The sequence below is a fragment of the Babylonia areolata genome, chromosome 14 (genome assembly GCF_041734735.1).
Source record: "Babylonia areolata isolate BAREFJ2019XMU chromosome 14, ASM4173473v1, whole genome shotgun sequence".
Lineage (NCBI taxonomy): Eukaryota > Metazoa > Mollusca > Gastropoda > Neogastropoda > Buccinidae > Babylonia > Babylonia areolata.
Genome location: NC_134889.1, coordinates 14,538,345 through 14,563,175, shown reverse-complemented (window position 1 = coordinate 14,563,175; position 24,831 = coordinate 14,538,345). Strand labels below are relative to the sequence as shown.

At 40.0% G+C, this 24,831-nt stretch overlaps 2 protein-coding genes across 2 annotated transcripts in view; one reads left to right on the top strand and one right to left on the bottom strand.

The window, feature by feature from the left end:
* The window catches only part of LOC143289856 (apicoplast pyruvate carrier 1-like), a 26,053-nt gene extending 24,384 nt beyond the window's left edge, over positions 1 to 1,669 (top strand). The window contains exon 12 of the mRNA XM_076599049.1: positions 195 to 1,669. Coding sequence (XP_076455164.1) covers positions 195 to 229 — 35 coding nt within the window. The 3' untranslated portion in view covers positions 230 to 1,669. The remainder of the gene's footprint in view (positions 1 to 194) is intronic.
* A 95-nt stretch (positions 1,670 to 1,764) lies between these two features.
* On the bottom strand, positions 1,765 to 23,089 carry LOC143289855 (multivesicular body subunit 12B-like). The gene is made up of 10 exons (XM_076599048.1): positions 22,984 to 23,089; positions 21,278 to 21,368; positions 20,439 to 20,546; positions 18,872 to 18,962; positions 18,579 to 18,711; positions 15,256 to 15,393; positions 12,904 to 13,016; positions 10,795 to 10,856; positions 8,783 to 8,833; positions 1,765 to 8,498 (listed from the first exon to the last, which is right to left on the bottom strand). Exons 2-10 carry the CDS (start codon positions 21,356 to 21,358, stop codon positions 8,439 to 8,441), a joined length of 837 nt encoding a protein of 278 aa, XP_076455163.1. The 5' UTR covers positions 21,359 to 21,368; positions 22,984 to 23,089; the 3' UTR covers positions 1,765 to 8,438.
* Between the last annotated feature and the right edge of the window lie 1,742 nt (positions 23,090 to 24,831).

The following is a 24,831-nucleotide window of genomic DNA, read 5'->3' as shown; positions in this document are numbered from 1 at the left end:
ATAACTATTTAAAGGAGATAGAGAGACAGACAGACAGACAGACAGACAGAATGCAGTTTAAATGACTGAGTGTGAAGGCACGTCTACGTGCAAACACAGACACGTGCGCGCGCGCATACACACACACACACGCGCGCGCGCGCGCGCACGCAGATCATTCTCATGTTCACAAACTACATGTTCTTGTCTCACAGGCACTATAGCAGCGCTGTTCCTATCCATCAAGTGATATGGCCACGTGACCAAAACACCTCTCTTCTGCTGCAGTACCACTGACCATCGAGGATCCACACTAACAGGCCAACAGAACTGACTGAACTCGAAACAGTGCTGCAGTATTAATGCATTGATTTTTGGTTTTCCAGTTCTTATGTGATTTTTCGAGAAAATTAGAAAAAAGCTAGTCGTTATAGGAAAGTTGTGTCATATCCCTCTGTGTGTGTGTGTGTGTGTGATATCTGTGTGTGTGTGTGTGCGTGCGTGTGTCTGTCTGTCTGTCGGTCTGTGTGCACGTGTGCATGCGTGTGTGTGTGTGTATGTAGATGAAAAACACACACACGAACAGAAGCAAAATGAAGAAGTGGATATGTGGATGGGTGAATATATTTAGGTCTACTGAGGGAGAGAGAGACTGTAGAAAGCTGGGGAAGTGAGTATGCATTTTCCTTTCTAAAAACCATGAAGTGCATGCAGCTCTGAACTGGAGTTTATGAGTGCGCCAAAGATTAAAAAAAAAAAATCCCCATCATAATCATTATAATGCAGAAGTTAACATAGATCATAGTGTCAGTCAAATGATTGATTGTGCTACAGCACAACAATTCAACTACACGCCTTTTTTTTCGGGGGTGGGGGGAGGAGGAGGGGGGTAGGGAGGGGGGGGGGGATAGCATTGGTTTTGTTGAAAGAAGTTGGTAACTTGAATCTCAAGAGTATAATAAATAAATAAATTATATAGGTTCTAGGTCTAGGTTACTGAACTTTAAAACATACACATATTGCCATGATTATGCCCATGAGAAACCTGTGTGTGTGTGTGTGTGAAAATAAGCGTGCAAGTTTGAATGTATTTGAGTATGTGCATCTTCGAATGAGTGCAACTGCATGCAAGCATTTGTGCCCTTAACCGTTTTGAAATAACCTAAAAAGTGTGTTACATTAATATATATATATATATATAATTTATATATATATATATATATATATATATTACTAATGTCCCACCTGAATCAGAAGCAGTTTTGGTCAATTCACAGCGCACTTCTGGAGTCATACATGACTTTGAATTGTCTATACAAACTCAAGCCAATTAATGTAATTGATGTACCAGCAAAAGCTAACTGGATCTAGAGTTGAAGTTTCAACTGCCAATGATAGTGTTACCACAATGATTCACTGGTGGTTGTTTGTCTGGAATCATGTACAAAGTTGAACGTTTATCGTCAGATCTGACTAGTCTTATATGAAATGATAATTATCAGTTTATGTGTTACTGTCATTGTTACGATGTTGCATTACTGTTGTTTCTAAAATATTCTGTGGCCGTATTTTACTGTATTTACAATGCAACCTCTGAATTAAAACAATGCCTGAAGGTAAAAGGAACAGTTTGAAATGCATAAATATGATATTGTTGAAAAATAAAATAGATTAAATGAACAAGTGCAAACTGTGTGTGTGTGTGGCTGTGTGACCCGCGCTTGAGAAAGAGACTGAGAATGAACGAATGAATAGAGAGAAAGAGAAAAAAATAAACACACACAGTCAGTGGGCAAACTTTACTAGTTAATTCGCCATGTCTCCTCAAAAGAAACAAACATTTATATACACAAGTTTCTTGGTTTCCTGATACATTTTAAATGTGGTAATTAAAACATGAGACTACTACTTTACCAGTGTTATAAAATTCAGACAAGTAGAAAAAATAACCAAATGTCTCTGAGTTATGATCATGAATGCACACTCCAAAACACACACACACACACACACACATTTACATTCCACACATATATGCCACAAGACCTTTCTCAAATCCAAATCTCTTTCTTTCTTTTGTCTTTTTTTAATACTTTTTTTTTCATTTTCATTGAGAACAGAAACTGAGAGACGATGTTAAAGATGAGTGCTGGCATCTCTATGTGTGTGTAAATTTGTCTTCACGAAGCATCCAACTTGTCGCATCATTTCATCTACCTTGCTCGTCACTTGCATGAAAGCACTACACAGTATTGGAAAAGAAGACACACACACACAAAAAGATATGATCAAATGCATATAAATCCACCAAAATTTATACATATTACTCAACAACGCACATGTATTGCTCAACAAGACAAGCACTCTATTTTCTTTTTAATTCTTATCATCATTATTTCATACATTTAAAATCTTTCTTTTAAGTTCAAAATGAATTTTTCACCTTTGAATCTTTTCCGGATTCATGATGTATTTTCACTTATTTTTAATCTCCTTTTTACAGTTATATAAAAAAAAACAAAAAAACATTTGTTTAAACAAACACAGAAACGAAGTCAAATCCATCCATCCACACCCCAAAAACCAATCACAGCTTCGTTGATCATCAATTTCACGCTTCATTCAGTTCAACAGACAGGTTCTTCAAGTCAGTATGGTTTAAAACAAGAGTCAATAATTAAAAAATGTTTTAATTAAAATGATAAAAGCAAAGCAAGAAAGAAAAAAATCTCTAATTTCAGTTTTCTGTCAGAATATGTTCCCATGGCCAGTTCTCCTGTCGCCGTGGGTTCTTTTATGTGTGCAAAGTACACTGGGCACATGAGGCTTGGTTTATCATTTCATACTCAAGACTGACATGATTACATTCCACAGGTCCATTTAACAAAAAAAAAGATATACATATGAACCAGGCGCTGTGGCGAACTGCTTAGCATCACGGACTGATGACTGGGAGGTCATGGGTTCGATCCCCATCAGAGGGGGGGGTTCACTTTTTGACCAGCTCCAACCCAGAGCTGAGTGTGCTGTGGGTTCAAATGGGAAGACTGGGATCACACAGCTGAGGGTCATCCACTTCAAGGAAGCGTCTTTCAGAGTCCTGATCACACTTCCTGACCAACACTGCAGGTGTCTGCATTTCTCAGCCTGGTTGATGCTGGGATAAATCATGCTGAGTACAGCCTTGTCAAGTGATACCAAACCTAAATAGCAGCATCTTCATCACCCCCATCATCAAAATATAGAAAACAAAATTTTCCATATTCTGGGGCACACACACACAAAAAAGAAAAGAATAAGAATAAAAACAACACTATCAAATGTACATCTAAGAACAGTTATAAATTCTGTAGTTCAGTTTATACCAAGCCACAAACTAATGCTGATATAATACAAACTGCTGTTGAGCATTTTTTTAAAGGCTTGAAATACTTGGTGATTGTTTCTGTGGTACTGTTTTCTTTAATGCATTTGAAAGTGCATTTGTTTTGTTTTTTGTTTCTAAAACATCCCCCACCCCCACCCCACCCCCACAATTTAGGATCGCATTGTATGGTATCTTACAAATACTCTTGACTGAAAAAAAAACCTCTCTTTTTTCCCCTCCATGTAACAAGGGTATCACAAACAGTTTCACATGAACAAATCAACCCACTGAAAATGAAATGAAAACGGACATATAATAACATTTTTCACATCAACGTTACTCATGTCAGTATGAACATTAACACAGCCAAACAATTTTACGCATGTACCAGGTGTATACCAACTGCAGCATAATTTGAAAGTTGGGGAGAGACGCACAGACTGACAGAGAGGCTGGATGAGTGAAAAAGAGAGGGAGAGAAAAGAAAGGAATGAGGAGGCACTGAGACAGAAACAGAGAGAGAAGGGTGAACAAAGAGAGACAGAGAGAGAGAGAGAGAGGGAGGAAAAGAAAGACGGCAGGAGAATGAATGAGACAAGAGAAAAAACTGACTGATGAGGCACAAAACCATTATCAAAATAAACCGACTGCAGTTTCCAGCTTCAAGGAGGTATCAATGCATGTAAACTGACCCATATGAGCTACATCACATCTGCTTTTTTTTTTTTTTTTTAATGAACCACATGCCTGACCTAGCTTAGACCCGTGTGTGTGTGTGTGTGTGTGTGTGTGTGTGTGTGTACATACATTTACATATATCAAAACAGCAAGTAAAAATAAAATAAGATAAACTGTAGAAACAAAATATTCTCAAAGCAAAGAGAACAAACCAACCCCCAAAACATCCCTCACTGTTTAGACAAGAAATACACAGTGAGGAAAATAATTAACTAAGTGAAACAAAAACTTCAGTCACTCAAAAAGAGCAGACTTCATTCAACTCACTCCACCTCAACTCATAATACAGAACCATCCATATCTGATCTGACCCAGATTACAAGTATGCTCATAACAGAACACTGAGCTTGAACGGAGCATTCCCATTCAGCGATATCCAAGAATCATTCAGTTCTGTAACAAACTCCTTCTCAAATGATTTGTTGGCACTATTTGCTTTTTGTGTTGAGAAGCAAATAATGGCGTGCACAGCACGGCTGGGTAGGTGAGGAATCTCTGGCAGTACTCAGGGAACAGAAAGAGTAAAAAATGAATAAATAAATAAATCAGTCAATCAATAAAAGAACAGTAACCAACGTGCAAACAAAAAGAAACAACAAAACAAGAACAACGAGACGTTGTGGGAAGAAACAAAGATTGAGAGGGCTGGGGGAGGGGGGGAAAGGGGGGACTGGGGGAATTATCATACAAATATATAAATTCAAGACTGTTTTTTCTACAAAAAATTGTTTTCCTTCCTGCATGTACTCTCTCTGGCTGTGCTTCACTGAACACAGCAAGGAGTTTCAACTCCATTCCCAAAAGACGTCTCCATTCAACAAGGACTGCGGCAGTTCAACTGGACTGACTGCCAAGTTTCAGTCACAACAACCAGAAGGCAAACTGTGACAGGGACAGATTCTGTGGCCTTTTTTTTATTTTATTTATTTATTTTTTTCAACACCCTGCTCACACACGATGAGCTCCGTTTTCGATTCCCCCTCCACTTCCATGCCCTGGGGCCAGTTCCTGTCAAGGTCTTCGCTGTCAGCTGATTCATGGTAGGGCAGTCCTTGAAGGGATGTGGTGGGGGTCTCCACTTTGGAGGGGATGCTCAACCACTCTGGTTCTACACCTAAATCATAACTGTCGTCTCTAGCGAACTATGCAGATGGTGTCCTACACGTGTTGAATCAGAACATGTATGTATGTCAGTCAGTCGCTTTCGACTATGACCATCAGAACAGCAGAGGAGGTAACTGCTGCCCCGACTATCTGGGCTGGAATTTGATTATGGTGGAGAGTGTCTTGTTCAAGTTACATCCCTACTCTCTTGGCCAAGAGAGTTTTAGGACAGTTGGTGCTGGGATGGTTCCCAAAGGCCAACTTGCCCTCAAGGCTGCAGCACTAGGAGCCAGTGCAATTTTGCCTCCTAGTCTGAGAGTCATAGTCCTTCACAAAAGACTATGCTGTGAATGATTTCCCATTGCACTGGAGAAACCACTGATAATACAGCTCTCACTTTGCTGTTGGCCCAACTGCAAACTTATGTCAGACCTTACACAAGTGAACACCACCAAAGTGACTCAGCAGCAGTGCAGGGTCTCTCTGGTGTGTGGTCTCCTGGCGACCTAACACCGACAGCAACATGTGGACTGCCTGCACTGAGACTATGGTCGTGGCCGTGAATGGGTACTGGGAATGAATGGTGTGGAAGTAATGCCACTAAATCCATGAAGATAATGGGTTGGCAACAAAAACAAGAAGAAGAAAAATATATAACAGGCAGGGTTGGGGGGGGGGGGGGAATAGTGGGGGGGAGGTATAGTTGTTTTTGGTTGTTTTTATCACTGAAAACAACAACGAACAAATTTATAAACCAACCATCTCCATGTCTCTCTCTCTCTCCCCCCTCCATCGTCTCTCTACCCATGAACCACTTATCCAAAATCCAAATTCAAAAGCCAATAATATCCATCTCTCTCTCTCTCCTGTTCTCTCCAACCCTCCTCCATGAACCCATCCCCAACCCCAAACTACAAGAAACAAGCTGAAAATCATCCACTGTCCTCTGAAGCACAACCACAGTGCTTTTCTCCTTCACAAAGTATTTCCTGCTACATAACTGTGTCAAATTCTTCATTTTGTTCCCTTTAATAAAAGCACCTGATGCTATTAAACCTTCAACTGTTTTTCAGTGTGTAAATTCACAGCGTTTTGTCCTTCCCCCCTTCCTCTTGCCCTCTTTTTGGTGGTACTTCACTAAGCACAGCACAGTAAGCTTTCCCAGACATTTTATTAGGGCAACTAGGTGGTGAAGAAGCAAAATAATCCCAACCCTCCCAAAATGTTCTTCTTTGTGGCTGACCCAAGCCTTTGGTTTGAAAAAAAACACCAAACCTTTGTCAAGGGAAAGGAAATCTAACTTTTATTCATGGAAAAAAACTTGCCTAGCTTATCGTTTGCTTGCTTTTCTCAAAGGGTATTTGACGTTAACAAAATAAATTTAAAAAAACGTGAGTGTTAAAAAAAAAAAAAAAAAAAAAAAAAATGTGTGTTAAAAATAGCTGAAACTAAGCAACATATGTTTAGGAAGGGGGGCAGACATTTAAACCATTTTCTCCCCCCCTCCCACCAACCCCCCACCCCCTTCCTCCCCCATGCAAACTTCTCACAACTTCTCAAAAACTTTCAACAATCAATATTACCTGCTTCCTGAAGTTTTCATCATGCAGTGAATATGACTGGCAAGAAACAGTTTGAGGTCACTGTAGCACTGTCAACGTGATGTTTCACAGAATATTGGACATTTCTTCTTCTTCATCATCAAATATTTTTCACAACAATTAAATCACTTTATTAACATATACAGACATAGAGTCAGTAACAATATTAGGATTCATTCCTCTGTGTGTGCGTGTGTGTGTGTGTGTGTGTGTGTGTGTGTGTGTGTGTGTGTGTGTGCAAACATGCCTGAATCTGTGTGTATATATACAAAGAGAATAAGGAGGTATGGTCACAAAAATTTCACAAACATCTTTCACACACACCAATCACATATATTTTCAACACAACTGTATATAAAAATAGTTCCCATATACATAATGCAAAAACAATGCACATCCAACCCATGAACATAACAATACTGAAAAATAATCTTTTTCCTCAACCTTTCCGTTCATCCCCCCAAAAAGAAAATATATATAAAAAATAAAAAAAATCAAACTGACAGCCAAGCTTTTTAAATCATGTATTCGACTTGCATATTCAACAAATAATAGTTCTGCTTAATTCAGTTCTCCATTTCTAAGGCTGACACAGAATAAAGCCATCAACAGTGTAGTCTGGATAATCAGTCAATGCATTTTTCAAACGTTACTTTTCGAACACAAAAACGTGCTGCATGCAGTTTTGAAACTGCAAGACATATCAAAACTGAATCTGCCAAGAATGATTTTCACCCAATCAGGCAACTATCTGAAAATGACCAAAAGAAAATTTTGCTGATCAAAAGAGGGGCACAAATTCATTTTGTTTCCGATCTGGAAATCTAACTTAATCACAAAGACTTGCACCCCTATCTCACTGACAAAATACAAAAGATTTCCAAGATTAAAAAAAAAGAATAAAAGAAAAAGAAAAAGAAAGGAAAAGACCTCACTATACAACAGCAAACCTTTCCTCCTATTTTTCACATTACAGTCTGTTTGGTTCCTTACAAGAAATTGATAGCATTAGGTTTCACTGATGTTCATGCATATGTGACGCTCTGTGTGTGTGCATGTTTGTGTGTATGTCTTTGTTTGTGTCTGCGAGATTGCATGAGCATGTGTGCGTATATAAGCATTGTGTGTTATTGCTTATAACATTGTGTGCATTGCTTAAAAAACGCAAAAAAATGTTTCACCATCTCCCTGTTCTGGGTTCTGAATCAGGAAACCAGAGGAAGGAAGAGGAGACGGAGGAGAAGGAGGCGGAAGAGGATGTCTCCCTCATAACCACACCCTCCCCCTATTTTGTACTCAGAGAAAGAAGGAATAAAGGATGGTTAGGAGGGAAAGGAGAAGGGAAGGAGAAGCATCCACGCCTCACAACCTTTCTTTATTTTTTTCCATGAAGAGAAAGTGAGGGATGTGTGAATCAGGATGAAGGGAGGGAAAGAACAGATAAAGAAACATGCATGCAAGGGGAGGGGGGTAAATACGACAAAAATTTGAAAGCTACTCTGGCACACGATGACAACCAATGAGGAGACGGCTCTGATGAAGAATCTGTCGTCATCTCCTGACAAGGTTGGCTGGGAGGATGCTGACAGCAGATGTGGCAAGGCCTTCATATATGTGTGGGCGTAAAGTGGGGAAAGGGTTACATGGGGGCATTACCTTCGGTCCGGTTCCAAGCGGGCAGCTTGTCGTTCCATTTTGAAATCGTACTCATACTGAAAAAGCAAAAAGTATGTTCCTCTTACGAAAGAAAAAAAAAGGGTTTTACCTGAAAATAAACAAACTTTAGGGAGTGGATTAAGAAGGGATTACAAAGATCTCTCTCTCTCTCACATGCACACACACACACACACATAAAACCATAAAACACACACGCAAAACACACACACACACAAGCTCACACTCACAAACACACACACACATACACACACAGGCGCGCGCGCACACACACACACACACACACACACACACGTATAACATTAAATATTGCTCCACCTACCTCTCTCTCTATGTCCATAATTGACTTGTACCTAATTTCAGGAATCGTCAACTGCAAAAGAAGAAAAAGATATAGATATATATAGAGATATATATAGATATATAGATAAATAGATATAGATATATACAGAAGAAAACATATATATATGTGTATATATATAGAGAGAAAGAGAGATAGATAGACAGACAGACAGATAGACAGATATGTGTATATTCAAAAATATGAAACATAATAATTATACAAAATATATATCACACACACCAAGTAACAAAACTGTCACTTGCATGTCTCTCTTTAACAGCAATTACTTTTGTTTATTTCAAATCCACCCTTGCAGTCTCTCTCTTCCCCATATCTCTCTCTCCAACCCATATATTCTTTTTACAATCCCAGACAACACATTCATATGGAAGCACATCCGCATGCGGACACGCACACACACTTACACACACACTCACAAACTCTCTTTCCCTCTTTCTCAGGGAAACATACCATGTTTATATTTCTCATACATTCAGTTTTTGTCCTTTTTTTTTTTTTTTTTTTTTTTTTTTTTTAACTAATTATCACATTATTAGTACTACTGTTATTTATTTGTTTGCACAGATAAAAAACACTGGAAAAAAAATCTGTCAAAAAAAAGAAAAAAAAAGAAAAAAGAAAAGAAAATAAAGTCTTCAAAAACAACTTCAAAAGAGCAACAAAATCAAAAGTGAACCAAAAAAAAACGTAAAACAAGCTGAAATCAAAAGAAGGAATCAGAAAGTCAGGAATCCAACAGTTAAAAAAAAAAACAAAGCAAAACAAAAACCAATGAAAACCGGAAAACATGTTTTCTTTTTTTTTTACCAGATTCAGGTTTCTCAAACATTCCTGGCAAAAGTCACTGGTTATGTTACTGGCAAAACAGCAGAGCTCACCGACACCACGCTGCCCTCACTCCTTCCCACAAAAAAAACTGGGACGAGGTTCCACGAGCGACCTTAATCATCCACGAACGACCTTAATCAGTGGTGCTAACAATGCCAATTCCACTGACTCAGGAAATTCATTAATGTTTAGATGGCAAAGTTAGTACTGCTCAGATCGCTTTGTGCAACCCATCCCAGTAAACGCTCACCCACACACATCAAACCACACAAACACACTGATGCGTACCACACACACAAACCACATGCATGCACATACACACTCATGGACACACTTGCATATTCACCCACACTCGCACACAAACATGCATCACACACACCACACTGACACGCACACCACATACACGCTTACACACGCATGCGTGCGCGCACACACACACACACATACACACACACACTCGCGCTTGTGTTGGCAAGAATTTTTAGTATATGAGGGAATATGTGCACGTGAATGGGATGGGCATAGTGTATTTATGTCCGAGCATTTGTGTTCAAGTGTGTGTGTGAGTGTGTGTGTGTGAGAGAGAGAGAGAGAAATAGAAATGCAATTGTGTATTTCATTATCACAATGTTCTTTTATATATATATATATATTCATTTTGTTTGCTTTTATTTTGCTCGTTCTCTCTCTCTCTCTCTCTTTCTCTCTCTCTCTTGTAGCTTTTCTTTTTCATTGATGGCTTGATGTAAAAAAGCAGTTGTTGCTTATTCAATTTACCATCATGAAATAAAATCCTGACTTGACTTGACACACTCATATTCACCTATGCTCATACATAGTATCACACAACACCACACCAAACACAGTCATATTCACCCACACTCATAAAAAGAACACACCATACACATATACACCACGCACGCACACACACATTCACCCACACACTCACTCATACACATGCACACCACACAAAAAACAAACACAAACCACACTCATGTACACACACACTCACACACACACACACACACACACTCACACACACCTCTCTTTTTCTCACACCACACACACATACCCCATGGTTCCCCTAACACATACACCCTTCCGTCCTCTCACAAACACCACACGAAAGGCCTCCAACTCACTCTCTGAAGTTCTGCCAAGGTCTGGAAGCGAGGGTTCAGTTGCCATGGCACACCACAGATAGCTGCACAATATGTTGTATAGTATAGTATAGTATAGTATAGTATAGTATGGTATAGTATAGTATAGTATGGTATGGTATGGTAGTGTGTTGTAGTGTGTTGTATTGTTCTTTTGTCATAAAATTTCTCAGTGTGAAATTTAGGCTGTGTGAAACTTAGGCTGCTCTCCCGAAGGAGAGCAATTTGCTACAATGAGAGCACAAATAACAATCACTCTCCATGCATAAAACAAGAAACAGAAATCAAAATAAACTTGGACAAAAAGTTAAGCGACTGAAAGGCTATACAGGCTTCACAAAAATGTTAAGGGGAACACTTCATTAAAGTGCACACACACACTCTCTCTCTCTCTCCCTCTCACATACACACCACATATACAACACATCCAAACTCTCTCTCTCTCTCATATACACATGTTGCACAAACAACACATCCAGACATAAATGAATGGATGAAACACAACACCACTCACAAGCACTGAATGTGCCTTCATTTGTGGGCTGCAACTCCTACGTTGACTTGTGTGTACAAGACTGGGCTTTTACATGTATGACCGTTTTTATACCGCCATGTAGGCAGCCATACTCCATTTTCGGGGGGGTGCATGCTGGGTATGTTCTTGTTTTCCATAACCCACTGAACGCCGATATGGATTGCAGGATCTTTAATATGCGTTTTTGATCTTCTGCTTGCCTATACACGCGAAGAGGGTTCAGGCACAAACATGTCTGCAAATATGTTGACCTGGGAGATCAGAAAAATCTCCACCCTTTACCCACCATGTGCGTTACCGAGATTCAAACTGGGGACCCTCAGATTGAAAGTCCAACGCTTTAACCACTCGGCTACTGTAGCCATCGAATATGTCTAATAGTGGGAAAGACACAGATGGAACAGACCACAACGCTACTCACCAGCACTGACTATACCTGACAGTGGGAAAGACAAGACAAAACACAACGCTACTCACCAGCACTGACTATACCTGACAGTGGGAAAGACAAGACAAAACACAACGCTACTCATGAGCACTGACTATACCTGACAGTGGGAAAGACAGACAAAACACAACGCTACTCACCAGCACTGACTATACCTGACAGTGGGAAAGACAAGACAAAACACAACACTACTCACCAGCACTGACTATACCTGACAGTGGGAAAGACAAGACAAAACACAACGCTACTCACCAGCACGGACTATACCTGACAGTGGGAAAGACAAGACAAAACACAACGCTACTCACCAGCACTGACTATACCTGACAGTGGGAAAGACAAGACAAAACACAACGCTACTCACCAGCACTGACTTTACCTGACAGTGGGAAAGACAAGACAAAACACAACACTACTCACGAGTACTGACTTTACCTGACAGTGGGAAAGACAAGACAAAACACAACGCTACTCACCAGCACTGACTATACCTGACAGTGGGAAAGACAAGACAAAACGACAGTGGGAAAGACAAGACAAAACACAACGCTACTCACCAGCACTGACTTTACCTGACAGTGGGAAAGACAGACAAGACACAACTACTACACACTGACTTCGACATGAAAACAACAACACAACCTACTCACAGCACTGACTTTACCGACAGTGGGAAAGACAAGACAAAACACAACGCTACTCACCAGCACTGACTTTACCTGACAGTGGGAAAGACAAGACAAAACACAACGCTACTCACCAGCACTGACTTTACCTGACAGTGGGAAAGACAAGACAAAACAACAACGCTACTTACTAATGAAAGACACAAACCACGCAACTGACTTTACCTGACAGTGGGAAAGACAAGACAAAACACAACGCTGACTTTACCTGACAGTGGGAAAGACAAGACAACAAACACACTACACTACCTACACGACACTGACTTTACCTGACAGTGGGAAAGACAAGACAAAACACAACGCTACTCACCAGCACTGACTATACCTGACAGTGGGAAAGACAAGACAAAACACAACACTACTCACGAGCACTGACTTTACCTGACAGTGGGAAAGACAAGACAAAACACAACGCTACTCACGAGCATTGACCGTGCCCATCAGACTCCCAGAGGCTTCCACACGTCGGGGAGTTGCGGTTCCACCACTGCTGCTGTTGTTAGACGGGTATGGCAGGTTTGAGTTCAATGGATTCCTGTGGGCAGAACAGATCATTAGTGTGTGTGTGTGTGTGTGTGTGTGTGTGTGTGTGTGTGTGTGTGTGTGTGTGTGTGTGAGTGTGGTGTGGTGTGTGTGTGTGTGTATGGTGTGGTGTGGTGTGTGTGTGTGTATTTGCATTTGTATTTGTATTCCTTTTTATCACAACAGATTTCTCTGTGTGAAATTCGGGCTGCTCTCCCCAGGGAGAGGGCATCGCTACACTACAGTGCCACCCATTTTTTTGTATTTTTTTCTGCATGCAGTTTTATTTGTTTTTCCTATCGAAGTGGATTTTTCTACAGAATTTTGCCAGGAACAACCCTTTTGTTGCTGTGGATTCTTTTACGTGCGCTAAGTGCATGCTGCACACTGGACCTTGGTTTATCATCTCATCCGAATGACTAGCGTCCAGACCACCACTCAAGGTCTAATGGAGGGGGAGAAAATATCGGCGGCAGAGCCGTGATTTGAACCAGAGCCCTCAGATTCTCTCGCTTCCTAGGCGGACGCGTTACCTCTAGGCCATCACTCCACTGGTGTGTGGTGTATGGTGTGGTGTGTGTGTGTGTGTGTGGTGTATGGTGGTGTGTGTGTGTGTCTGTGTGTGTGTGTGTGAGTGTGTGTGGTGTGGTGTGGTGTGATGTGTGTGTGTGTGGTCTATGGTGTGGTGTGTGTGTGTGTGTGTGTGTGTGTGTGTGTGTGTGTGTGGAGTATGGTGTGGTGTGTGTGTGTGTGTGTGTTGTTTGTGTGGTGTATGGTGTGGTGTGATGTGATGTGATGTGGTGTGTGATGTGACATGATGTGGTGTGGTTGGTGTGTTCTTTAGTTTAGCGTCTTTTCACTATTAGTGGAGTATGGTGTGTGTGTGTGTGTATTGTTTGTGTGGTGTATGGTGTGATGTGATGTGATGTGGTGTAGTGTGTGTGTGTGTGTGTGTGTGTGAGCAGATCATTAGTGAGTGTGTGTGTGTGTGTGTGTGTGTGTGTGTGTGTGTGTGTGTGTGATAAAACTTGCCAAAATCTTCTGAAACAAGGAACACAGACCTTTCTGTACAGATACTTTTTTGCAGACCAATGCATTTTTATGCACAACAAATGCAGGCACACATCTGATGCTCCCCCCTACCCACTTATTGTATCCACACACACACACACACACACACAATCATTCACATGCACACACACACACACACACACACACACACACAAACCACCACCCCAACCCCCCTCACCCCCCCCTCCCACACACACACACCAACACACAGACACACACACCCCAACACACAAACATACTAACACACACACCTACAAACACACATATACACATATCAACACACAAACACTCACACACCCCAACACACAAACCCTCACATACATAAACGCACAAAAATGACAACGCACGCACACCTGCGCTCCTCTTTTTTTTTCCCCTTCTCCTTTAACTCTTTCCGGACAAAGGAATGCTCACGCATTCCTACACAAAACGTATTCGGTTTCGGACGAAGGAATGGAATAGCATTCTCCGAAAGTAAAATTCCATCATGCGCTGTACACGTGATTCTGTGATTAGCCAAGCAGAGTGCGCTATTCTGGGTCACTCCACAATCGAACAGTATGATTGGTTAGTGTGGGATGTGTGGCCTGTCTCACACACACGCTGACAAAGTCACTGACCGGTTGTCTGCTCGCGTGCCAACCTGTTAGCAAAGCGGCCTCTTCTCAGAATGTTGTGAAGCGAACAAGGCAGTGACGGCAATGTTTTAGGGTTGCCGAAGTACTTGAAATGCTACAAACTGAAGGGTCGGACACTGAAGAGGTGAATGATGACGAAGAAGAAAGCGAATTTAATGCAGAAAGCGAGCATGAGTATGGTGATTCGGGGTGAAAAATTGGCAGTATTTTCTACATATGGCAAAACTGTAAAAATAAGATGAGAAATTTGATTTTTTTTAATATGTAATAGCTAACCAGTTCTGAAAGTTTCATTTTCTTACACAGTATTTTTTTTTTTTTTGTAATTTTTTTCCAAACCCTTACAAATGGGCCATCTGTGGGGAAAAGCAAGGGAGAAAACTTGTCATCCCGAGTGAGTTAACAAGAAAAAACATAAACAACCACCCCCACACACACTCAGCCCCCCACATCCCCTCACACACACACACACACACACACACACACACATACACACACACACAAAACCAACCAACAAATGATGAACACAAAGGCACCACTCACATGTTGAACGGCTGCTGAGTGTAGCCCTGAACGGTGGTAGCTTGCTGTGGCGGTGGTGGCTGCTGCACCTGTGGGGGCTGTGTGTTCGGCTTGGCCAGTCTGCCCATCTTGTAGCACAGCGCCATGTTGTTGGTCTCCCTGCAAGTGAACTCTTGCCTATGACTACAGTACTTCTGCTGGTGCATAATAACAACAACAATAATGGATGCTTATACAGCACACAACGGGCGCAATATCCAAGTGGTTAAAAAGTTGGACTTTCAATCTGAGGGTCCCCAAGTTCGAATCTCGGTAATGGCGCCTGGAGGGTAAAGGGTGGAGATTTTTTCAATCTCCCAGGTCAACATATGTTTCAGACCTGCTTGTGCCTGAACCCTCTTCGTGTGTTTTCGCAAGCAGAAGATCAAATACACACGTTAATCACACTTAATGATCCTGTAATTCATGTCAGCGTTCGGTGGTTTATGGAAAGAACATACCCAGCATGCACACCCCCAAACACAGAGTATGGCTGCCTACATGGCGGGGCAAAAATGATCATACACGAAAAAGCCCACTCATGTACACACAAGTGAACGTGGGAGTTGCAGTCCACGAACGAAGAAGAAGAAGAAGAAATATAGCACACTATCCAGAAATCTGCTCTAGGTGCTTTACAACACACTTTTGTTTACATAACACATTACATTCATGTACACACACACACACACACACGCACACAATTGCAAAAGCATGGTGTATACATGTATGGGGGGAAAAAAAGAATGTTGCCATGGTGACATGTTGTTTGTCTCCCTGCAATGTCTTAGTACCAGAGCAAAGTAAAATATATAAAAAGAGGCAAAGCCTTCAAGACTCTCTTGTGCTTCGCACTTTTTCCAGTAAATGAATCATGAGGAGTATAAAAAAAAATTTGTTAATAAAAAATTAAAAAAAGAGAAAAAAAAATCGTTAAAAAGTGTTCTGTATTAACCCTTTCGTTGCCAGGAAAATAAGATTTAAGTGAAATCTATTTGCCAGGGGGTTCTTCCCAAGAAACGGGTATATATTTTCAAAAAGTTCTGTGCTCTTTGTCATTGAAGAAAGACCCATAAAAGTATATATTTTCTCAAAGGTAAATGAATAAAGAATACAAAACACATATTTCCCCATTTTGTATATTTTCAGTGACATGCTGCTGTTTTGAAATCAGTGTTTTCATTTTTGTCACATTTTCATGTTCATAACAAACATTAGTCAGGTAATTTGCACTATCAAATTTTCTGGACAAACGGATAATACCTGCACACACAAATTATACCAGAACAACCACAATAAAAATTTTGCATTGTGACCTCTCCAAGTGATAATATGGATGTGGGACCATGCCCCCTCGGTCTCCACCCCCCATCCTCTTCACCCCTCACACATGGTCACTTCATCCAGTTCTAGATCACGTTGGCTGAGTGCCAAGAAAATCACTCACACTGTGTCCTGCTAAAAATTTGGTCACTTTCTGTCATCTGCTACAGCTGTAAAGTCGGCATCACTCACTGATAGTCGTATCTTGGCCAGTCTCTTCATTCCTCCCTTTATTTTCTATCAAATCATCCTACAAAAGTTCATCACTGTCTTCTCCGAATTTGCACTTCAATTCTTTCTGAGCACTCGCTAAAGGAAGCAATCTTGGTCGATTCAGTGCAACCACGATTGCATGTCATGAGCACAGGGTCTGACATTTTGTTGAGCGAGCGAAGAGAGGAACCAGGCAAACACTGCGGCAGTAATCCAACAAAAACGTTCAAATAAATGACTGCCTCATGATGTAGATGGGGTTTCTAGCTGTGAATAGAATCTAGAAAGATTCCCTTAGCTAAATCTACCAGTATTTTTGTCAACGAACTCAATGCAAACCAGGGAAATGTCAGAATATTTTGATGACAAGTTATCTCGTCAATGTGGCAGCGAAGCGTACATGCTTGCGCTGACAAGTTATCTCGTCATATTGGCAGTCTAGAGGTTAAACATGACATGAAATTAGCTTGGGAGAAAAAAAAAAGAAAAAAGAAAGGTATGCAAGTGGGATCGAACCATGCATGTTCAGTTCCGAAGCAAGCAGACTAATCCCCACTGCTGCGGCGCATCTGACATCAACTGCCAAAAATTAATACCTAAAGCAATGTTGCTGTTTTCTTCTTCGTGCGATAAATAAATGTCATTGCACTGGACGTAATAACACAGTTTAAAGCATGTTTTTTGTGTGTTTTAGTATATCTCGATTATTTTTTTATTTCAGCAGCAATGGTGACGTTGCCATCACTTCAAGCACATCGCAAAACATGGTAGATCTCTAGATCTGCACAAACCAGTCTACAACGGGCTGAAAGAAACAATCATTTCAATTTTTCTTTTATGTTCATTCCAGTTAATTCAGTGTCTACTTGAGAATGTTTATGTGCAGTAAACACGTCGATGGTGTAGTTAGTATTGTATGTGTTCTGTCCAGAATTTGTATTTCTTTCCTTTGAATTGTGAAGAAAGACGAGGTCATGTGTCTTCTCTTCTCACCAAACACTTCTAGCAACTTGGTGGGAAGCGGTTTTTAGGAATTTTCGGATTTCGGAATGAACCTCAACGAAATAAACCACTGACAATCCAGAAATACAGCTTAATTTGGAAGACTTACAATCTATTATTGGTATGATTGTGAAGATTTTTTTTCATACTATGTTTAAGCCAAATTTGGTATTGGCAGACAAAGCATTTCCAGAGAAAATGACAATGTCAAAGTTTACCAGACTCACACACACAGACAACTGAACACCGGGTTATAACATAGACTCACTTTGTTTACACAACTTAGTCAAAAAGGGGGAAAAGAATCATTTAAAAGCCAATATAAGAAAATAAGTATGATACAGAAATACTTCCAACCATGTAATTCCTTATCACTGATAAAACAATAATAATGATAATACCAGTGATGCTAATACTGCTACTAATATTACTACTAATAATAACCACCATAATAATGATATTCTTCATCATTATCATCAAAATCACAATAGCAGTAATAATACTGTGAATCTATATCACACCTATTCTCTAAATACGGCTCTAGGCGCTACACAAAAATGGTAAGACACACACACAAGCAGAAACACACACACACACACATGCAAACACACACACACACACAATCACGAACACACACACACAATCACACACACACAAACAGACAAACAATCATGAACATACATACACAGACACACACATACACACACAAGAAGTACACAGGGAGAATAATGGAGTGATCCAGGGGCTGACGGCACCTTCCAACCTACCCGACAAGAGTGTAACCGGGGGGAGGTTTGCGCGTGGAGCGTGACAGAAAGATAAGTTCCGTGATGGCATCGTTGGTCATGCTCGGCAGCATCCATCGTCCGCACAGCAGTTTCTTTTTCAGCGCTTTCTCCCCTGCCATAGAAACCATGCAGACAGTGATGTTTGTGCATGTTTGGCTTACATACCTTTCTTTTGTTAATTCTCTCTCTCTCTCTCTCTCTCTCTCTCTCTCTCTCACACACACACACACACACACACACATTAACAGAACATAAAACCAATTCATGCTCACTAGTGTCCACGGTGTTTTCCACGACTGTGAAGCCAGGTGGGATTGGATCTTTCTCGTTGATGAAGGCAACATCGATGAGAACATCTTTTGTCTGAAAGTCAACAGAACAAATCAAAGCAACACACAATCGAAACATCTTTTCACAGCAAATTATAGCCGTGTTTTAAACCGAGTGGTATATAAAAGGGGACGGTACAAAAGAATTTAGATTATTACTGAATGAAAGAGTATGAAGGTGAAAGGATAGAAAAGATCTGCGCACCAGCCAAGGACATACAGATGGCCACTCACAATAGGGTTTTTCTATTGTTTTATTACAATATTAAGAGAAGTAAAGAAGAAAAGAAGACAATGCAGCAAAGATGTGCGACGCTGGCCGTTGGGGCAACACACACTGTGTGTGATAGACTGATACACACAGCCAGTGGTCAGCTAGCAAGCTATCACCACAAGCAAGCTCAGTTGAAAAAGTCATCAGTGGTCACCACTGTCGCTATTTATGTGAGTTACACGAATTGCAATGATCACACTCAATGCCTGCGAGCGAATGGCGTGTGTTGGGTTGGATATTTGAATAATCTGTGTTTGTTTTTGGATGTTCAGTGATAGATTTCTAAACGATTCCTGAACCGAATTACGTCGGATTGGTCGCAAAACAAAGAGCTCAACACAACCTTTCAAATGAGTATAAAATGAAGTGTTGATTATTTAAGATGAATTTACAATCTTAATCTATGTCACTTGGACTGATCAGCTTTTAACGAGTTTGTCGCTGAAAATTACAAACTGCGTTAAATCAGATTAATGTAGGCAAACACAAATGGAACAGATTTAAAGACGGAATTGCGACAATTCTGCTAGTATATAATACTTGTAGTTTACTGATCCGACGAAAGATATTTAATTAATTACAGTGTGTCGGAAACACAGTTTTCAACTGAGCCCAAGCCATCAAGTGACACCGGTTGTGTAGTGATTGTCACAAAGTGTTGAAAATGAAAATCAGCTTTGTATCTTCTAAGTGCCTGATCTATTCTCATCCAAACACTATAATAATATTATAACACTACACAACAGATACAATATGGCAGTGAATGATACAGAGATTTGATTTAATAATTATGTTCTGAGCAAAAGGGACTTTGCATTCAAATTTGGGATGGCGTCACACATTATGCGTTACTCCTTTAGTCATTGAAGGGCGGCAAGTATGCTGTGGAAAAGGCGTCTGCTATGGTGCAGCTTTCAGCTTGTGCTGTGAGTTTACTACGGTTATTAGCAGCCAGCTGAGTACTTGGCTACAAAATTAACACAACAATTATTTTTAAAATCTAATTTTTGAAATTTTGTTCAGGAAATTTAAACAATGCAACCAGAGCATCTTTTGACTGTAAGTAAATACAAAATAATTATCTCTGAAAAAAAGGGTTTTTTTCAAAATCTTAACCAGTTAATGATACATTTTTAAAACAATTTTCAAACACTGGAAACATCCTTTTTGGCATATACAGTGGCATATACACACACACACATTCATAACATTTTCACAAGACATAATCTGTCTCACCATATCAGGCACAGAACGCTCCACACATAGGTATCGCATGGTGCGTCGACCAAACAGTCCATCTTTCCACAGATCTGCATCTTCTGATTTGTCAAAGGTTCTGTCGATCTGAAGATACAAAAAGCATTTCAAGGATGCGACCATAGGATGGTGCATTCTCATTGCACAATAAATAATGATATTGGTGCCATGCGATATTATCAAAACATCCCACTGATTATGAAAATGGTGTGTGCGTGTGGGCGAGCATGCACGTGTGTGTACACGAATATGCACATGTCAGCATATACACACATGTGTTTGTGTATGCGTTTGTGTGTGCGTGCATGAGCAGGCATACGTGCACACAAAATTTGAGGCTGTGCACTCTATGCACTGTGTTCTAAGGTGTTCTGAATCACAAAACAACAAAGGACAAAACCAACCAAAGTGATGTGCATTAAATCTAAAAGATAACATGTTTGGGTTTTTTTAATATTGTAATTTGTATTGTATTGTTTTGTATCAAATTCCACTGGACTGTACTGTCACAGGAAAATGTGTGTGTGTGTGTGTGTGTGTGAGGTCTACTTCACTTAAATGCTAATTTCACTTGTCTGGAGAATCCACAGCTCACAGAAGTCACTGGGTGTGCATGTGCTCGACTACCTGCTTTCACTGAAAACAAAATCAACCGTGAGACTGATATGTGCACACCAATGATCAGATAGTATTTTGGAACACTGCTTGGAACTGACTGTGACTCAATATTCTGCTATATATATATATATATCTATGTGCTTTTAAAATTCCAGACAATTTTTTTTTTAATCTAACAAACAAAAGCAGATCAGTCGTACCACAGTATAGTCGGAAGGCGTGTTGTTTGGGTCAGTAACCACACAGATGCCCGTGATGGGCAAATCACTGTGACTGTCCATGTTCCCTCACCTGCAACACAAGTTTCACCATCACATCATTGTCATATTGTCATGTATGTATTCATAATTCAACAAAGAACATCACATGTCCAGCCTGCAATATTTGTACTTGCTTTTCAGCTAAAAACTGAACAACACAAACTTTTCAGCAAAAAAACTGAACAACACATACTTTCAGTTTCACTGAAGTTTCAGCCAAAAACTGAACACACACTTTTTGGCCAAAAACTGAACACCACATAAGCTCACTGTAGTCTCAGCCAAAAGCTGAACACATACTGTTCAGCCAAAAACTTATCATCACACCTTGACAGCACTTCCCCTGCTTCAGTGCTTGTGTCTTCCCTGTAGATAGAAAATATTACAATAAGAAAGACAGCGATGGAGAGAGAGACAGAAACTTGGGAAGAGAGAGAGCGACAGAGAGAGAGAGATGGCAGTCAAAGTATAGGAGGGGAGGGAGGGTGGTGAGGGGACAGGGATAGCGCTGCAGTGATTTTGACAGCTCTGCCAGTGGGAGTGGAAGGGTGAGGTAGGGAAGGAAGGAAGGTTGGGGATGGAAAGTGTCAAAGAAAACGGCACACACATATACCCAGTATACTGGCATGAAAATAATTTACACTCACTGATGAACATAGGATTATACACTGTATTTTATATTCAACAATGTGACTGTCAAAAAAAAAAGAAAAAAAAAGAAAAAAAAGATCTTTAACTAGTCAGAGTAAAAGAAAATATATATACCAAAACTGGAATATACATGCAATTAACATAAGATTTTTTCTTCTTATTTTCATGTGGTGAAATCAATTCACTCTTCAATTGCAAGTTCTACAAATACAGATCTTACAACTTTCATTCTAATAATTTCTTATTTCAAAATTAATCAATACCTATACTGGCTATAGAAAAAAAAAAAAGAACTGCTGTCATATTCTTGTTTCCTAATGAGCTATACATTCCCAAAACTTATCTAAATAACTTGCATGACAATGAATTTTTTTTAAAGTATTTAAAAGCATCTAAACCTTGCCTAGTGCTTCAATTCATGATTTTCTGCCTTCCAGTAAAGATCTTGCTTACAATTCCATTCAACAAAAATAGCCCTATTAAAAAATAATAATAATAAAAAGAAGCAGAAGAAAGGGGAGAAGAAAAAGAAGATAGAAAACACAAAACAAACAGGAACTGTGTTCGGTGTTCATTATTTAATACCTTTTTACTGTGAATATTAGATGTGTGTGTATGTGTGTGTGAGCGTGTGTGTGTGTGAGTGTGTGTGTGTGTGTGTGTGTGTGTGTGTGTGTGTGTGTGTGTGTGGCGAGAGAGAGAGAGAGAGAGAGAGAGAGAGAGAGAGACTCATCATTGGAACAAACAAACTAAAAAGCACTGAGAACCTGAACTCTTAATATAATTATATAATTAGATCATCTTTTCTTCTGCTAAGGTACTACGGTCCATAATAAATTTCGCAAGTTTCGATACGGATGTCGCCAAGGGTCTTACATTTTGTAACAATCATAACTGACCAGGCTTTATTTCTTACACTGTTCAGTGTGATATCTATGCAGGATGTCCGCACAAAAAAACACTAGGACTTCAGTTTAACTTCCTGAAATACTCACAATTTGCCAAAAAAAAGGAAAACTGGGATGCAGACGAATACCGATGAAGCTGATGCGTTTTCTTGTTTGTTTCCGTCTGTTCAGAGTAGGAAGCGATGAATCTGAGAATTGAACAAAATGAATCTTACTTTCTATTTACCGAAAATATACACAAGAAAAGGTTTATATTCCATTTCATGGACCTAAAAAAAATTCCATCGCGAGAGTGCATTGCTGTTGCAATGACATAAGTGTTAAATACAAAAATACAAGCAATCAATATTAAATCGAATGAAAATCAGAAGCTGACTTTTTTGCCCATAGAAACAAAACTGAAAATGGTTTCAAGTTTCCTTCTTCTTTTTTCTTTTTTTTTTTTTTTTTTTTTTTTTTAACTCCAAAGATTATTTCTAAATAACACATCCAGGAAAAACAAGTACAGACAGAAGGCAAATGTCAAGTCAGGACAATATGCCACCACTTTCCAAAACCCAATTTGGCATTGAAAATATATATTGATATTTAATGCCATCAAGCGTATATACGTATTCCTACCGCATTTCACAAGCACACACCTAAGCACATGGAATTGCGCACTCTCTCTCTCTCTTTCTCTCTCCCTCTCTCACGCACACACACACACACACACACACACACACGAAGCACACTCAGACATTCACAAACTCAGTTGCATTATCTTCAGTCCTTTATGCTTATACACCCATTCCCGTTCTCTCAGGTCTTCTGCTGAAAAGCTCCTTTGAGTCCCCAGAACTTCTTCAAAGACATTTGGCTCAAGGGCCTTTCAGTATCAAGCACCGTTTGTCTGGAATTCTCTTCCTCTAGCTCTCCGTCACTTACCAACGCTGTCCTCTTTCAAAACAAACTTGGAAACCCACCTGTTGAAACATGCCTTTGTGTGTGATGAAGCAAAGCTAATTGTCTGCATTCTTCCTCTTCCTACCCACCCCACTTTACCTTCTGCTGAAATTACAGTGTAGTGTGTGTGTGTCTGTCAGTGGCTGTTTGTGTGTGCACGAGTGTGTGTGTGTGTGTGTGTGTGTGTGTATGATTGTTCATATCCTCAATTTTTTAGTATTGGCTTAGTGTATATATTTACATATATGTGTTGTTTTTTCATGTGCAGAGGTATGTTATTATGCACTAGTATACATGACATTGTTTCATACAGCCCATTATAATTTATGGGAGTTTGCACCATATAAGTACTATCTATCATAGTGGAGTGGAGTGATGGCCTAGAGGTAACGCGTCCACCTAGGAAGTGAGAGAATCTGAGTGTGCTGGTTTGAATCACAGCTCAGCCGCCGATATTTTCTCCCCCTCCACTATACCTTGAGTGGTGGTCTGGACGCTAGTCATTCAGATGAGATGATAAACCGAGGTCCCGTGTGCAGCATGCACTAAGCACACGTAGAAGAACCGATGGCAACAAAATGGTTGTTCCTGTCAAAATTCTGTAGAAAAACCCACTTCAATAGGAAAAACAGATAAACCTGCACAAAAAAAAAAAATTTTTAAAGAAAAAAAGGTAGTGCTGTAGCATAGCGACACGCTCTCCCTGAGGAGAGCAGCCCGAATTTCACACAGAGAAATCTGTTGTGATCAAAAGAAATAGGAATACAAATTATACTAATTATAATCATAAATTACTGTTTTACTTTGCTGTTCCTTTTGTTTACAAATTGCTTCTTTCACTTTAGTCCTTGTTACGGGTGAGGGCTGCATGTAAAAAGAAGCATGTATGCTGCATATCTAGTTCCCTCCTTGATAAAGAATTTATCTTGTTTGTCAACTGATATTGCCCAAACATTAAAAAGAAATAATCATGTATGCCTCCCACCAGTT

What these genes read in the sequence shown, in the direction of transcription:
- LOC143289855 (XM_076599048.1), bottom strand. Translation starts at nt 21,358, where the DNA reads ATGGACAGTCACAGTGATTTGCCCATCACGGGCATCTGTGTGGTTACT. An exon ending in CGCCTTCCGACTATACTGTG is followed by an intron (nt 20,547 to 21,277) that starts GTACGACTGATC and finishes TTGTATCTTCAG; the next exon opens with ATCGACAGAACCTTTGACAA. An exon ending in GGAAAACACCGTGGACACTA is followed by an intron (nt 18,712 to 18,871) that starts GTGAGCATGAAT and finishes TTTCTATGGCAG; the next exon opens with GGGAGAAAGCGCTGAAAAAG.